At 43.8% G+C, this 16,888-nt stretch overlaps 1 protein-coding gene across 1 annotated transcript in view; it reads left to right on the top strand.

Annotated features, from left to right (window-relative positions):
- The first annotated feature begins 1,941 nt into the window (after positions 1-1,941).
- Positions 1,942-16,888, top strand: part of UGCG (UDP-glucose ceramide glucosyltransferase) — a 30,336-nt gene continuing 15,389 nt past the window's right edge. Inside the window, exon 1 of the mRNA XM_074166287.1 lies at positions 1,942-2,237. Coding sequence (XP_074022388.1) covers positions 2,140-2,237 — 98 coding nt within the window. The 5' untranslated portion in view covers positions 1,942-2,139. The remainder of the gene's footprint in view (positions 2,238-16,888) is intronic.

Raw genomic sequence — 16,888 nt, forward strand, 5'->3', positions numbered from 1 at the left:
ATAATTCTCTGGCTAGACTAGCCTTGTAACACTGCCAAAATTGAGCATGACAAGTCAAGTCATGGCTAAAAAAAATATATAGAAAGCTCACTAAGGCAATATTAAGTCAATATAAGTGTGACTATTAGACTCTAACTGCAGGAACAAATAGAAAAATGAAAAACTGACTGCTGCTTTCAGTTACAAATGAGATATGGGAACAATCTGTGATAGGGGAATTTGAAAATTAAAGTAACTTGTTTTACTTGAAAATTTAATTTTAAGGAAGTTTTACTAAGACAACACTGAAGCCAGTGTAAAAGTATGTTGCTGGCCACCGTGATTTATGTGGGAACTAACATTAAGCAAGAATTAACAGACTACACAGGTAGTGCTGGCTCTAGGATGGACTGATACCTCACCTGTTCTTACTCGAGTTAACAGTAGCTTTTCCATTTTAAATTGTGCTTTCAATTTAAATTTAGGCAATTTCTTGCCACACCATGCGAGATCCTAACTTTTCTCACACTAAGTTGCCTTTAAATCTCTACATCCTAGCTTCTCATGCACAATTAGAGCTACCTTGAAACTTAATTCTTCTACAGCTTCAAATCATTATGGTGACTAGAGTGTTTTAAAAAAAACATGACTGAGTTCTTAAGCAGAATTTAAAAATGCTCTTTCATCTGCATTAATAATTGAGAACTGTGGAAGAAAATAATCTATTAGCGAGCATGCATACACTGCAAAGTTCAGTTTATGCAAAGTTCAGCTTGTGTTACTGGTCAAGAGTCCTGAGGAAAGCGTGTACCTTGTCACACGCAGGTAACCAAAATCTCTTATGTATGGCTGTGCTTCTTCCAGAGTAGAAATAACCTGCATCTGGCAAGCTCAGTATGCTGCCAAAGGCACTCAAGTAATTTTGTCTTTGGGGAGCATACCCCAGATGAACGGAGTTAAATTTAAAATGGTTAATGCAATGTGTGTTTGCCTATTACACAATGAGCAGAAGAGGCAGTTTGATGTTTCTGACCCCAGATCCAAAACGCTAGTGTAAACTGTAAAAGCCGAACATAAGCACTAGGAAGATTCTTCATACAAATCCCCTCAAAAAGGGGGACAGTAATGGGAGTTGCTATAAATACCGTAACCAAATAAAGGCAGGACTAGACGGCTTATACAATTAGTAACAAGTGACAGACTCATTAACCCGGCACTAATCCAATCCTAGCCAAGGCGGGCAGTCGCCAGGCTGCTTCACCGAGGTGGGTCCAGCTGAGGGTGGCTCAGCGTGGCCACGGGCACGGCCCCAGTGCCCTGGGCGACGGTCGGGCTCAGGGAGTACCAGCACCATCAGGGACTTCCAGGGGCACACCTCTGCTGGAAATAGCAATCCTACCCCACAGCACCCGAGGGCACCGGGAAAGCTTTCAGACCCAAAACACAGTAAATAAAAAAAATATCAGAGGCTGCGCAGCCCTACGGGCCCACCTGAGCTCGGTCAGCTCGGGAACCCCCGGCCCTCCTGCTGCGGATGGAGGGCCGCGGCCTCTACAGCTGCGCCCACAAGGCCTTTGCGGGGCGGGGAGCGTTTTTAAAAGCCACCAGCAAAGCCTGAGGGCAAGCACCGAGCGCCTCCGTCGCCATCGCACCATTCCTCGGCGACGACCGGGCCGGGCCATTCTCCCGCCCGCCCGTCGCCTGCCTGCCGCCGCGCCCGTCGCTGCCGCCCGGTGCCACCAGCCCGGCCCAAGGTGGGCCACCCCCAAGGTCACGCAGGCAGCGACGGAGCGAGAGGCCGGGCCGGGCCCTGCCCGGGGCGGGGCAGGCGCGGTAACGGATCTAACCACCCGCCCGGCCGCCGCCGCCATCCCCGTGACTGGCCGCCCCGCCTCCCCGGGGCCAGCCGCGAGCGCGGGGCGGGCGGGGCCTGCGCCTGACAGAAAGGCGGGGGCGGGCGGCGGCAGGCAGGCAGGCCGGGCCGGTGGCTCCTCAGTGCGCGGAGGTCGCCGGGCCGGTGGAGAAGCAGCAGGAGGAGGCACTTCGAGAGCCAGCCCTCCCGCCGCCGCTCCGCACGCCGACAGGCCGCCGAGGCGCTCGCCTTCCCTCTTTCGCTCCCGCTCCGCCGTCGGCTCCTGCTCGGGCCGCTGCGCCCCGGGGATGGCGGTGCTGGCCCTAGCCCTGGAGGGACTCGCCATCTTCGGGCTCATTCTCTTCGTCGTGCTCTGGCTTATGCACTTCATGTCTATCATCTACACGTAAGCGCGGGCGGCGGAGGAGGTGGGGGAATGGCGGCGGGGAGGGAGACAGGAAAGGGGGGATGGCGGCGGTGTTGTTCCCTCGCCCCCCTCCACCCGCCATCGCACCGCTGAGGAGGGGGGCAGCGGGCCTCGTCCTCCGCCACCACATCGCCTTCCGCCCCCCGCGGGTGTCAGGCACCGGGAGCCCCCCTGGCCCAGGAGCGGGGCCGGGGGGGGGACTCACCTGCGGGCCGGCTTCTCCTGTGGGGCCCGGCGCGCATCCCGGCGAGGGTCGGCTGTTGTGAGGGGCCATGTCCCCCGCCATCGGTCCTCGGGGGAAGACCCCTTCTCTCTAGGCTTCTGTTTTTGCCCCGTGATCTCTGGTCCTCCGCCTTTAGCACTGCTAGGGAAGGGTTGGGTTTTGTGCTGTGTTTTTTCCTGGTACACCTGTAAAGCTGAGCTTTTCTGTTGATGGTGGGGGACCAACATGCACAGTGGTTATAAAATGTGTGGTTTTTTCGACTGTGCAACGAGTGTACAGCAGAACAACCCAACTAGCGCAGTACCCTCTGCTGACCAGACAGGATTTTAGCTATCAATACACTTTTTTTTTTTTTTTTCCCTGAGAAATAATGGTAGTACTATTAAAAGGAAGTATATATAGTGTCTAGACCCTTCTTGGATAACTTCAAGGAAAAATGCTTCAACGGTTTGTGAGGAGTGTTTGTTTTGGTGGCTGACAAACAAAGCAGATTCCCGCTTGAGCGTGGCAGGCGAGTTGTCCATGGGTATGTGGGGAAAAGATTAAGAGCACACCTCTCTTTCTGTAGAAGACTGTGTTTTTACCTTCTTAAATAAAAGGCTGCTGTTGTATCACTACGGGGTTTAGAAAATATCTGAGTTTCCGTTTGCTTTGCTTGTGCCTATATGGTCTCCTTTTTTGCTGTTCCATGTGCACCTGATAGGTATCTGTGATAAACCCCAGCCCTTGTTGAAGGCAGATCTCCTCTTGAACTCTTGGACGCTAGAGATTTGCTTCTGCTGCCCTTGGTCATGGTTGCCTTGCTCTTTTTTTATGAGAAATCACTTAAAAGCTCTGATCATTTTCTGTGCTGTATTTCAGTTGTCTTTAGATCTTATATTTACTTGGATAATTACCTTCTTTCTTGAAAAGTAGCTGTATAGGTTTTCTTGGGCCCAAGTGGTGGGATTTCTGTACTGGGAAGCTGCAAAGGTGCCTGATGGGGGAGGACGCCATGGACTACCGCGGGCACAGCTGATTCTGGGCAGCTTTGAAGCTTATGAAAAGAACCTATTGCATGCTAAAACCTCAGCCTATCAGATAATCATGTGTGGTGCTGCTGCTCATAAATCTTTTAAGAAATAGTGGCAGCTGCAGGAGGCAGGAGACACAAATGGTGATATGGGGGAAGATATATGAGAGGACAAACAGGAGGAAAAAGGATGAGATACACTAAGAAACATGAGGATGGAATAGAGGAGAACCAGAGGAAGGGGGCATTGTTGGGCAGTCCTTGCCACAGGAGCTACACCCTCAAAAGGACTGCCTCCTGTGGAGGCTGCACACTGGGGCAGGAACGCTCCTGAATGGACTGTGGGCTGCAGGTAAGCCATGCCAGAGCAAGTATGCATACTCCTAAAGGGACTGTGACCTGTGGGCAACCCGTGCTGGGGTGGGGACACCCTGAGCGGCTGCAGCCTGTGGGTGACCCGACCCTGAGGAGACTGCAGCCCATGGCAGACCTGTACTGGATCAGAGACTCTGCCAAAGGGATTGCAACCTGTAGGTAAGTGACACGAGAGCAGGTACACTTGCTGGGGCACAGTAACAGTTAAGACGCAACCAGCAGTGGAGGAAAATGAGTAAGAAGCAAGGTGTGGCAGAAAAACGATTACACACTGACCCTCGCCTCCTGCGTCGCCTCGCTGAAGGGCTTGGGGAGGGACCAAGTGTAAGGAGCAATGAAAACAAGAGCAGTTCAGATAGAAAGGTGGGGAGGAAAGGTATCTGACTGAAGCTGAGCCTGGAGAAGGAGGACTGAAGGTGCTTCCCTAAAAGTTTTGTTATTTCTCTTTATTGATTTGGGTATTCAGAAAAAATTGCCTGTTAATTGGCAATAATTTAAGTAGAATTCCCTGAGTTGAGACTGTTTTGCCTGTGACAGTAGTTGGTAGGGAATGCAGGTAGCAGCTGGACCTGGTGTGGCCTGGGGCTGGAGTATTTGCATGGGTGTGAAACTTGGAAGGAGTTGTGTTTTTTGTTGTTGGGGATTTGTGTTGCAAGGGTATGTATTGTGTATGGGGAGTTAATGCAAACAATGTGTTGTCAGGTGGAAAACTTGCCAGCTGCAAAGGGGATGGGTAAGAATTGGGGTGGTCTTGTCCCAGCCTGTGAGACCGCTGGAGAAAAGAGTGCTTCCAGCAGGGCTCTTGAGATACCACCTCAGCAGGTCCAGAGCTGGGAGCTGACTATCTTTGTCAGAGTAATGGGCTGGTGGTAACAGGGATGTTTAGTGTTGAGCGCTTAAAGGTGGCCCTTGGTTGGAAGTGAGCAGCTGGTAGCCCTGAAGTGACCAAATTGTAAGCTCTGCTGGATTGGCAGGCTGTTGTGGAGAAACTGCCCCAGTTACAGTGATCTAGCAGATCTGTGGAAACAGGACCGCTGCTCCCCATAGTGTGACCATGCAGCTGCTCTTTGCTTATAGTGAAATTAAAGAAATGCTGGACACCTACAGCAGCCATCCCAGGGAGATGTCCTTGCAGTGGCTGTGGTGGTGCTGGGAAACTGGAGCTGGTGGGATATAGTTGATGGCTGGAGACAGCACTGTTCTGGTGAGTATGAACCCTGTGCCACATAGAAGCACCACCCTGTGTAAGGGAGGAGGGATGTGGGGTTGTCTGGTGAAATGGTATGTGGAGGAATGGCCTGGTCCTGCAAAAAAGATATCCCTGTGAAGGGAATGTAGTGCAAGGAGGTAACCAACTGTGTTTGCTTCAACTGCTGGAGTGTGTTTATGGTAAAGGGACACCGGATGGATGTTTGTTAATGCCATGGACTGAAAACTCTGGTGGCTGGACAGTGTTACTAGTGCCCCTCATCTCAGAGAGACTGTTTTGTCCTAGACGGTAGGCACAAGCACACCACACCCTTTCCTAGACCATGGAGATATAATGGGAGGTCTCTGCTTATAGACAGAAACTCCTTTGGATGTTAGTGAGAAGATGTAGTATTGGAGTAGAAATACGTGATACTTGTCATGTACTGAAAACTACTTACTATACCTGCTACAGGAAATGAAGAAAGATGAAACTAATGCATGTTCCTGTTTTCTCTTTATGGACAGTATTGTTGGTTTAACACTTTCTTTTAAAGTCAGTGGGTTAGGGGTTTTTCGTCTTTGATTTGCACTGCGTCTAGCAGTGCTGAACTGGTGAGTTGGAAGGACTGATCTGTGCCACTGTGAGTACTCAAGTAATGTTGGAACATGTCAGCAAAGCTGTTGTGGTTCCCCATTGGTATTTTAGATGTTTCATTTAGCAAAATACTTGAAACAAGTGTGAATTAAGTAGATGAATGGGATTATTCAAGAAAATAAGATTATTTTTTTTTTTTTGTCTTGAAGTGTTGTCAGCAGTTGTTAAGGTCATGACAACATTTCAACTGTGTTGGTTTGTGCTGTAATTGCTTTAAAAGATGTGGGGTTTGGATGTCTACGGTACTGTATAAAGTTTCAGTTGAGGAAGAATGTCTGTTCTTTTTGCAAAATCTGCATTTGCAAAATCTGATTCTTGCCACCTCTTTCCCCCAATGCCCTTCCCTCCCCGCTTTGAATGGTTTTGATTTACAAACAAGTATGTAGTATAGTAGGATGATTTGATTTCATACTACTTAAAAACAAACAGGTGCGCTGAAGCAATAAAATGCAAATAGCAACACTGTTAAGTCAAAAGGCCGATCTTTGTAAATTGCCTAATGTATGTGACTATGAAATGAGTCTTGGTTTGGCGTGCTCTCAGTAATACTGAGTCAGTGAAGTAAATGCAATAAACGTGGACCAAATAGGAGGTGTTTTTCACAGCTAGTAATTAGATAAAGTGCAGTCTGTGTATATTACTCTGCATAGTAAGGCTGTGATATTTGACCTGAGTAGCTATCCTTTATACTCAACTCGGAACCTTGACTAAGACCCTTCATTGCTTGGATTTAGGCTCTTCAGTTGGAGTTGAGCCACAGGAAGAGTTCACTACTGGAGATTATCTGATATACTGACTTTGAAACCAGCTGAAGTTGTGTAGTGTTATGGACAACTAAAATGAACTTTCAGAACTAAAACTAAGTGTATAGCTATGTCTGAAATGGAAGATGATGTGTATGATGTGCTAATATGGAAAAAATATTTATAGTGTTGGCTAAACTGTTCAGGAAACTGGGGAGTAAATTTTTCTATTTTAGCAGTCTACTAAAATAGTTATTTAATGATTCTTAACTTCTGTTCTAAGGACATGCAAAGAGTGGAACAGAAGTCTTGTGAAATCGGGGAAAAAATAAAGAGAACAAAGGTAAAGCTGTTTTTGGGGGGTTTATGGCATTCTCAACACATCTTGTAACTCTGAATCACTGGTTAGTAAGATCTGTGACAGTGGATTTGCTGTTTTAACTATTTCTAAATAGATGGTTCTAGTTTAATAATGATAGGAGCTTTCTGAACATGCTGTGCCTCTTTTGAAAGTAAAGCTGGCAAGCAAACCCTGCAGAACCTAGAAAATGCCTTATTTAAGCATAATCAGTTTGATCTCAGTTTCCCTACTATGTCTTCAAACTTTATATTTTTTCTCTTTAACTCTCACTGTTTGTTGATCGCTATTTTAACTTGAACACCAAGTAGAGGTGTTATTGTAAATTTATCGTGGGACTGAGGAGAGGCAATAGAATGGCTTTAAGTTATGGAAGTCAATTTCAGTCTTTGGTGACTTGCAATGAGCACTGCCTCTGACACAGAGTTACTAGGAAATGTTTGGTAAATCTCTTAGGTTGTTTCTGTCTTGCTGCTCTCTTTGCCTGGTCCACAAATGGTGGACTTAACAGTGTCATGTTCTGGTTTTGAGTCTTCTTTGTTCTTTAACAGTTGTCAGTGGCAATTTAATTATAGCACTTAATGTATATCACTTTCTTGAAGGCATCCATGGTCAGTTGATACTGTGGTTGTTCTTTGCCTTGGTTCCCAGGTGCAAGTGGGAAGGGTAGTGCATGTCATTTAATTGATAAACAGGTTGCTGGTTTTAGCTCTTTAAAATAATTTAATTGTCTATAAGTTACTACAGTCAATGAAGAAATAATGAATTCTGCATTCATGTGGCATTTGGATGTAATTGGGCCCATTGTGCTTTGTCTGCTGAGTGAAACCTGAGACTTTCAGAAACATATAAATGTAATAAAATACCTGAATGTAACTAAAGTAATTAATAGGCTTAGTGTAATGCATATGCACACAAGGAGGCAATTCAGTTTGCACAGATGCATAAAACTCAAATTTCCTGAAGTATTTGTGCAAGGCTCTCTAAACATGGCTTCCAAACCTAAACAAAAACCCCCACGTAGCCAGTGTTTGACTTGTTTGGTTTTTTTCTGTGAAGTCATTTTGATTTTTTTGGTTAATAATCTATTGCTGTGTAGTAATTGTGACATTTCATTCTTAAGAAAATAACAATTCTATTTCTTTTGGCCCTATTTGATTGTCTTGTCACTCTGTTTTCTCCTTTGTCCTTCCCTTGTTGCTCAGTCCCTGATTTGTGTCCAGGCTTACCCTTCTCTGTCCACTCTGCTTGTCTTCTGTCGTCTTCTTTTCACCTTTTAGCTTATTGGTGGGGCTGTCTGTTCCTTTGGGCTGTATTATATTTTCCACTATCAATGACTGGTTAATAGCCTGGCTGAAGTGGCTGTTAAGAGCCGTAGTAGTTATTCACTCTGCCATCATAGGGTTGCATTTTCTTCGGTTTGTGGAAGTGCTTCAGAGGCAGTCTTGTCCCAGGTAGGAGCCAGGAGGGGATGTAGTGTAGACCTAATTTAAAAAGTGGTCTTTAGACAACTCATCTGTTACTATCAAGTGTTACCAGGCATAAGTGAACTAGCTTTTTGATAGACTTTGGAGATAATGCAAATACTCCTGAGATTAGAGGTACCCTTTCCTCTTGTTGATAATCAAACTCAAACAGAAAACTGAGAAGTGCAATTGTACCGGAGTTTCTCCAGGAAGAGGCTGGAAGACGTTTAGCACATGCGGAATGCTGGATCTGCTCTGGGGTTTGTCTTTATTCCTTAGTTGAATCCTTATTGAACTTCAACCATTTACGCTGAAATTTTCCATGCAGGTTGTCTACCTTGGGGTGAATGTTTTTTCCAGTTATGTAGCTGATGACAAGCTTGATGTAAAATGTTAGTAATTTTAACAATGGGTTGTTGTTTGTGATCTTGTATATGGGGAATGGAGAAAACTCATGATCTGTATTAGCAATCTCTTTCTGCAGAAACTCTTAGAGGCTTAAAAGCAAATAAAAAAGGACTTGGATGTTTGACCACAAACTGGGACACTGGAGAAGTGTGAAAAGTTGGAAGGTTATCTGAGGCTTCTGTTTGATCTTGGGTAACGTTTTTATCTTCTTGCTCTTTCTCTCAGTATCCCTGTCTCCAATAATCTGTGCGTTGAGGATGGAGCCTATTTTATGTAGGAACCTTAAGGTTCTTGCTGTGAATGTTACATCCATACAACTCGATGAGCTGCTTTTACTCAGCAGGTGAATGACAGCATTGTAGCAGAGGCAAATCTAAAGGACAGCAATGCAAAGATATGAAATCAAGTAAAGTTACTGGGGAAAAACATGAGAAAATGACAGGGTATGGGAACACACAAGTGGCTGAGGCTTTAACAATCTAGAGACAGAGCTGAGAGTCTGATTTTCTTCACAGTGCTGAAAAACAGAGTGCTTCAGGCTGGAGATCGCTGTTGAAGGTTCAGTTCCAGCCCCTTGCTCAAAGCTGGACCAAATTTCAGCAGTTTGCTCTATGCACAGTGCATAGATGGGATAATTTTAGCTTGTGATTAAAGACTGAAACCACTAAAGGGATTCCAAGTTTGAATTGCGCAAAATCATCAGGGGTCAGTGCTGGCTCTGGTAGTGCTTGACATCTTCATTAATGATCTGGAGGATGGTACATATCAGCAAGTTTGCTGTTGATACAGAACTAGAGGGAATGCCTGTCATACCAGCTGGGTGTGCTACCATTCAAAGGGACCTGGACGGACTGAAGAAATGGTCTGACAGGAACTTCATTAAGCTCAACCAAGGAAAATGCAAAGTCCTACATCTGACAGGAATAACTCCATGCACCAGCGCAGGCTGGGGGCTGACTAGCTAGAAAGTAGCATGGCAGAGAAGGACCTGGGAATGCGGGTGGATGTCAGTTAAACTATGAACAGCAATATACCTGTGGTGGCGAAGAAAGCCACCAGCATCCTGGACTTCTTTGCTGGCAGGTTGAGGGAGGTGATCCTTCACCTCCACACAGCACCAGTAAGGCCATGTCTGGAGTGCAGCCCACAGTTTTGGGCTCCACAGTATGAGAGACATGGATATACTGGCGCAAGTCTGCCTTAGGGCTATGGAGATGATGGTGGCACTGCAGCATCTGGCATACAAGGAGGGTCTGGGGGCTGGGACTATTCAGCCTGGAGAAGGCTTAGGGTTCCCATCAATGTGTGTAAATAAATAATTTTTGGGGGTGTGGAAGGGTGTGAGGAAGACTCTTTTCAGTGGTGCACCACTGACAAGACGAGAGGCAACAAACACAAATTAAAATGAAATACTTTAATTTTAAACAAAACAAGACTTTCATGGTTGACCACTGGAACAAGCTTTCCAGAGAGGTTGTGGAGGCTCCATCCTTGGAGACAGGAAAGGCTGACTGGGTGCTCCTAAGCAAACCTCCTCTAGTTAATCCTGCTTTGAGCCAGAGGGCTGGAGTAGCTGATGTCCAGAGGTGCCTTCCAGCCTCTGTTGTTCTGTGGTTTTGTGAAAAATGACACCCAGGCTACTGCCTGGACTATTACAGAGCAATAGACTGAGGAGGAGGTTGTGTGAAGGATGTAAGTTATGTATGTTGCTTATTTTAAACAAATTGAAATTTACCTGACACCGTGTAGTCGCAAGACCTAAATTTAGGTAATCCCTAGGGGAAGATGGATCTGGAGAAAGCAGGAGTAAATTTATGAGTTATACTCAGACTGTGGTTGAATGAGTTTCTGTATTACAATATTAATAATAGGGAAAGCAAAACAGTGCAGAACCAAAAATCGGAGTGATAACAATGTGGGAGAAAAACCATAATGTTGGAGGCATTAGGGAAGGCCAATTTATAGTGTGAGTCAGGAGGATAAGATACAGACTATAAACACTGGGGTGACAGCATGGTAGTAGCGGTTCTGAACATGAATGATTTAATAGAATGCAAAGAACCAAAGCCTAGATTAAAGACTGTCTAGGGTAGACTTAAAGGAGAGGGATTGTGGCAGACTGGATGATGTGCTTATGTTGAGAGGAGGAAAGATGGTGCCATAGATGTGACAAGTGGCGCATCTGTTTGGTTTGCACGGAAGGAGAAAAGACTGCAAGATACGGAGTATGTAAGGTGGGAATGAAATGGGTTGTGTTAGTGGAGCTATTGGAGGGCAAAAAAGCATCCAGCCTTGTATGTCAGCTGGAATGGAAGATGCTGAACAGTGGGATGATGAAGAATGTAATATTTTGTCAGGATATAAAGATTTCAAAGAAATTTAAAGAAGCTGAGGGTTTACAGAACCATTTTTTCCAAAAAGGCTTAACTTTTAAGGTGGGTGAGCAGAGTGGTAGATGATAAGTGACTTTAAAAATTAATTTGTGAAATTTGTCAGAACTGCTCTGTGGCATGCTAAGTATGTAACTAGTTTTACTGGTTTACTAGAGCACCCTTCAGTATCTGTGTCCATTACTCCCTGGGAATTGCATAATGCCAAATAGTGGTGTCAGAGTTCACTGGGATTTTTACTTTTAACTGAAATGAGGTTCTTTGGTTTTGACGCACTTGATACTGGTTTTGCATTTTGCTGAGGACTGTGGTTTAAAAGAAATGATTAATTACTCTATAGGAAAACATTTCTCACAATAGATTAAAAAAAGCCTTTCATTTTGCTAATTGCAAGGTGAATAGTTTTGTATTTCCTTGAATACGTTGCCTTTAATAATAGTGGATGAGGACCTAGGGTACCTAAGGACCTATACTCTCTCATGATTGGCCTGGGTGAATTCATACCTTAAGGCAAACTATTGAAGTTGTGTCATGCATAAAGGAAGTCTTATGCTGTCCTTTAGACAAATACGGTAAAAACATGTTTACAAATGTAGACAAAGATAGAAGGCTGAAGCGAAGCATTTTGCGAAGTTAAAGATTAGGAGTATCTTGGCGGTGCTACTTCTACCTTTTTGCTTTTTTAATATTTCTTAAAGCAATTTTTTGAGTGCTTGATAGGTGCTTCTAGTGGACCAATCTTCTTATGTTATTAGTTAGCCTGCTGTTTTAATGAATCTTTGTTGCCAGTTTGTGCTGGTAGTTGGTTTGTTCCCCTTGAATTATTGTGCCCCTCTTCAGAAACACCTCTTTGTAAACCAAAGACTGTTTTGATTTGGTGTAGTGTTTTAACCCCATTGGTAGGGCTCATCTCAGCTTTGTCAGCAGTACAGTCCATGAAGAAGAATCTGTAAATGAAGTTATTGGTTCAATATACCCGTGTAGTCATTATGACTTCTCAGGTGACTGCTGCTTTGGTTTGCTAATGGGTAGTGTGCTACATTTCCTTATGAAGCAGAAAAAATACTTCTTTAGTCACAAGCACACCTTGTTTAACGTAGAATAATAAAACTACTGAAAATTAGGTTTCAGTCAATATAGTAAGCTGTTATTGAGGAATTACACTTCTTTATCTTAAATCAACATGTATTTTTTCTTGCAAGCCTTGATAAAGTAAGATTCTGGGTTAAAAAGAGGTAGAAAACTTTCAGACTCATCTCCTTCACAAGAAAGTATATTTTGAACTGTTGAATGTTAATAATAATGGGAATAGCAACTAGAAAGTAGGGAAATTATTCCTTCTTTCATCTTCACAGATCTTTATGATGGACTAGGGGAGAGGGTGGAGTAGACAGGCTTTTGAGGCTGTAGGAGTCTGTGGGTTCTTTGGCTGCTTTTTCCCCCTGCGTGCACAGTGGGTGGTCGAAATACAGTGTCAAAGGTTGTACCTGTTACCCTTTTTGAAATGCTAATGAGATGTTTCAAAATTGAGATACTCCACACTTCCTTTTAAGCATTTTTGAGAGGTGATACATATTTCAAAACAATCTGCTTGGAAATGCTGTTATATGTGGACTGTGTAGTGGCAAGGGAGGTAAACAGTGTTTTTAAGGGTCTGTGAACAAAGCATTGTGTGTTGCATCTTTTTCAGAGAGGAAAGGTGATTTTTACCATGTTAGTCTTTCTGTTTTGCATCTGTTGGAAATGTGGAAAAAAAAAAAATTGCCTTTCTGAAATGTTGTCAAATATGGTGTTGAATGTAGAGGAGTTACTTTAGCTTAACGTTTTCTTTCAAAGATTTTTTTTTTTATAATTGCTATCTTCAGTTTCTGATGTTCCTTATAGGAGGCTTATTCAAGGTCTCCAAGGAATTTTTAGCAAGAGAGCAGTGACACTGTCTCGCTGACAGTTGTGTAGTCCAGACAAGGTTTACAACTTTTTTTTTATTACCCCAACTGGGGGTAATAGGGCCTGGGACTGTGTGTTCAAACTTGTGTGAATTGGTGTTTGAGTAAGATTTCTGCTTCAGTGGTATGCTGTTTTGTACTCTGGGAACACTTGCAGCGGAGTTAATTGAATAAAAAATGGCCTGTCATCCGCTGAAAACTAAGAGAATACTGGCATGGTATCTGCTTTATGATTTGTTAATGTAGTTTCTGTTTAGTCATTAACATAATTCTGTTACTGGCAGTTAACTGTTTTGGAGGCTTTCAGGAGAAGCAGCTGGAAAATGTTGATGGGTGACAAGGATCTTTGGCACAAAGGGAGTATTAAGGAGCAACCTGGGGCCTGTAGTAAGCACATCATGCAATGTTTAGCAAATGATATTGTCACTTAAACTTACGCCTTATGAAATGAATGGGGCTGAGCCATTTTCCTAGGCAGGAAATCCCATAGACTTGCAAAATAAAAGTCAGAAAAACAAATTGAAAAGTCTCACAGTAAAAATGTTCTAAAGCTTTGTGTTTTAAAAGATCCCGTACTTAACATTGAGGGGTTGATCCTGTACTAAAAGCTCTCTGCTGTGGTTGGTTTATCTGGCCCATAGTCACTGCCATGCACTGGAGATGCTTTCATAAATAAAACACAAATCATGCTGGATGCAGTTCTCTAGTTGCATAACGTTTGTTGCAAGGAGTCTGTATTGAAAAGCATTCTTATTTCTATGCCTCAGTGGCCTTTGATTTGATGCTCAGAGGGGTAATCCAAATGCCCTCCCATCCGTACACCTTTCTAAACATTTCTGCCATAATCTGCCTTTAGTGAGCGTGTGGCTATGTGGTGACTCAGATTGGGGAGCTAGCTTTTTCTGTGGGATAGTTCTCTGTTTGATCAGCAGGTTGATCCAATTTATCTTGTGGTGCTGACTGCTTTATAGCCACCAGTAGGCTGAGGGTGTGGGAAAGCAGAAGCAGGGAATGAATTGCTGTTTTGATGGCAGCCTGCAGATAGACTACAAAGAAAAACTGTGTGTTCATTTTAATGCTTAGTATGATCCAGTAATGGCTGTGTTGTAGGCAACTTGTTTTTGTTAAGCACATTTCACTTCAGCTTGCTGAATTGTAAATTATCTACTATTTGGACAGTAAAAGGGTTCCCATTACTTCATGTTTAACTACGAGCTATTGTATGGGAGCCTGTTTGTTTCTCTCTTATCGTCCAGGTGTAGGGGCAGGGAAGGGAGTTGGAGAAGAATTTCTAGATAAAAAAGGGAGTGTTTTCTGGTTTCAAGATGAGGTCTGTATTGTTTGGTTTTTCTTCTTCATGAAAAATAAGGTGTTTTTTTCTACTTAAAACTCCAAAACACGTTTGAAAGTAGTTTAAACTCCTCCTTCTCTCCCCTTCTTTTAAAAAAAATACTGTACAAGTCATGGATTGCACCCACTGAACATGACTTTTGTGATAGCATTTTGAAGATTCTTCTTAAAGAATTTCAGCTGTGTATGAAGGTTTGAAATTCAGAATGTGAAATAGCATTAGATAGGATTTCTACTACTCTATAGTGTATCATTTTATTTGTCTTTATTACTAGCCACTGACTGAACTGCTGCTTCCCAAAACTGGAATAGTAAATTGATGTTTGGTTTTTCAGAACATTTATCTTCTGAAAAATTACAGTGATCACAGTCTAGGTTCTTTCTCACTCAATTCTAACTCAAAACCTTTAATTCGACTTTTTCCCACTAAAAAAAAAAAGCTTTGACTATTGCTATTTTGGAACTTTGTTTTTAAGGTGGTGGGCTGTTTTTTTTAAAATCCTTCCACTTCCTCTAAACTACCCGTTGTGATTTCAGTGCATTTCATTCTAAGGTCCTTTTTTTTATCTGTGGGGTATGTGTAGTGCAGAAAAAAAATGCATTAGAAGTGAATGAAATACTTTGGTCTGCCTTCTGCCCTCAGCTGGTGTGTGATGAAGCACTAACCAATTGCAGCACGCTTTTCAACATAAACTTCTAGTATGCAAACAGTAGGATTATGTTCTTTGTTTGCAGGTGGTTTTTTTTTTTTTTTTCAGGCGTGCACAAACCTATGACTGTTTCTCTGCTGGCGGACAGCCACAGAAGTGTATGTTACAAAGTGGGTACCGGGATCTTACCCACCATTTCCTTCTTTCAGACTTGTCTGCTTCCCTCTCTCTCTGGGCATTTTACCAAGACCAAGTGACACGTTAATTGTTCTTAATGACAAGTGATGTCACACTAGAAGTGACACTGGGGTTTCCCCTTATGTCCTTTCCACTTGTCCCCAGCTGTGTGTTTCTACTTCTCCCTGTTGTTGGACTGGAAACTTGTGTAACTGTTAGGTTGGTGGGTGCATTGACTTGCCCTGTGTCCATATGGCTGTTGAATCGGATGGAGAAGATTGCCTGCCTGAGAACGTTCTGGTGGGCTGGAGGGATGGGTTGACCCAGGCCAGCACACAAAGGTGTCCTGAACTGGCACCAGCACATTTCTGTGGGGTGATGTCTTCCTTTCAGCCAAGAGAGATAGAAGGGTGGCATGCCTTAAATACTACTTCAAGAGTCACTTGTGGATGCTGGCAGTGTTTTATGCTAGTAATTAATTCTAGTTAGCTGTTCCTGGCAGGCAAATAAGGACAGAGAGCAAGTTATAAGGGAGTGAATGCTGTAAAGAACTGTGATGCAGAGTTGGTTGTGGAAGTTTTCAGGGGCCTGACCCAAATCCTTGTGTATGTTTGTAACGGAAAGCGTTGGGCCCTGATGCTTCCTTTATGTTGACACTGGTCCTCCTACGACTCTAGGGTGAGTGGGCTTAAGCTGCTTATCCATGGGCAGCTCAGCTCTTCTGGAAGCCCACTGAAGCCTGAGGAGGAAGGAGACCCTATTCCTCATCATCTCCCATGATCTTGGCAGCATATTCACAGCCACCTTCTTGAACCTGCTCTGGAGCTTATTGCAGCCTCCTCAGAAAATAACAGAAAGTTAAATCTGTCGTCTTTCCTCACACCTCAGGTTAAGTGAGTTGAAGCAGGATTGTATGGGCATTGATACTGGCACAATGTCTTGTTTGGCTGGTGTTGATGGCAGCACAGAGAAGGAACATGGAGGATCTTTGCTGCTAGTGAATCTGCACGATCCTCCTTTCAAACTGTATACTTGTGAAGTTAACCCTATATGTAGTGTCAGCATTTTGTCAGTTACGTGTTTTAAGTATCTCAACTAGGTCACTGTCGGATTAGACAAATGTCAGCACCACTGAGAAGCACAGCACATCCCAGAAAAATAGGGGAAAGGAGGAAAGAGGGAGTGCCTCTGAGTAGCAGCCTGTAGTTAAACTGGTTCAACTATGTTATAAAGCTCCGCTGTAGGCGGGGAGAAGGTCAAAAACAAGGTCAAGGTGTTTAGTTCTTGCTTTAAGAATAATTCTGTCCATTTGTTAGGACATTTACTTTTTTCTTCTGTGCATAAAGGTACAGACTTCTGGAAGTCTTTTAACACAAGATATGTATTAAAAAGTAAGGAAGATATGGAGAGCTCATCCTTTCTACCTTTCTGTTGCCAAAAGAAGCAGGATAATCTTACATTTTATTTCTCCTGTTCAAGCTGAGGTCTGTCTGCTACTCCATAGCAGACCAACACTCCACAAACATCTGTGTGAGATGGTTCAGCTCACTAACATGAAAACAAACTGGGGAAGGGGGAGTATATAAATTTCAGAAGTGGAAGCAGGGAAACTGCCCCTTACAGAAGTAATGATCTGCTAGCTGATCTCCACGGCCTGTGGGGATAGCCTTCAAGGGCACAATACCC

The sequence above is a fragment of the Numenius arquata genome, chromosome Z (genome assembly GCF_964106895.1).
Source record: "Numenius arquata chromosome Z, bNumArq3.hap1.1, whole genome shotgun sequence".
Taxonomy (NCBI): domain Eukaryota; kingdom Metazoa; phylum Chordata; class Aves; order Charadriiformes; family Scolopacidae; genus Numenius; species Numenius arquata.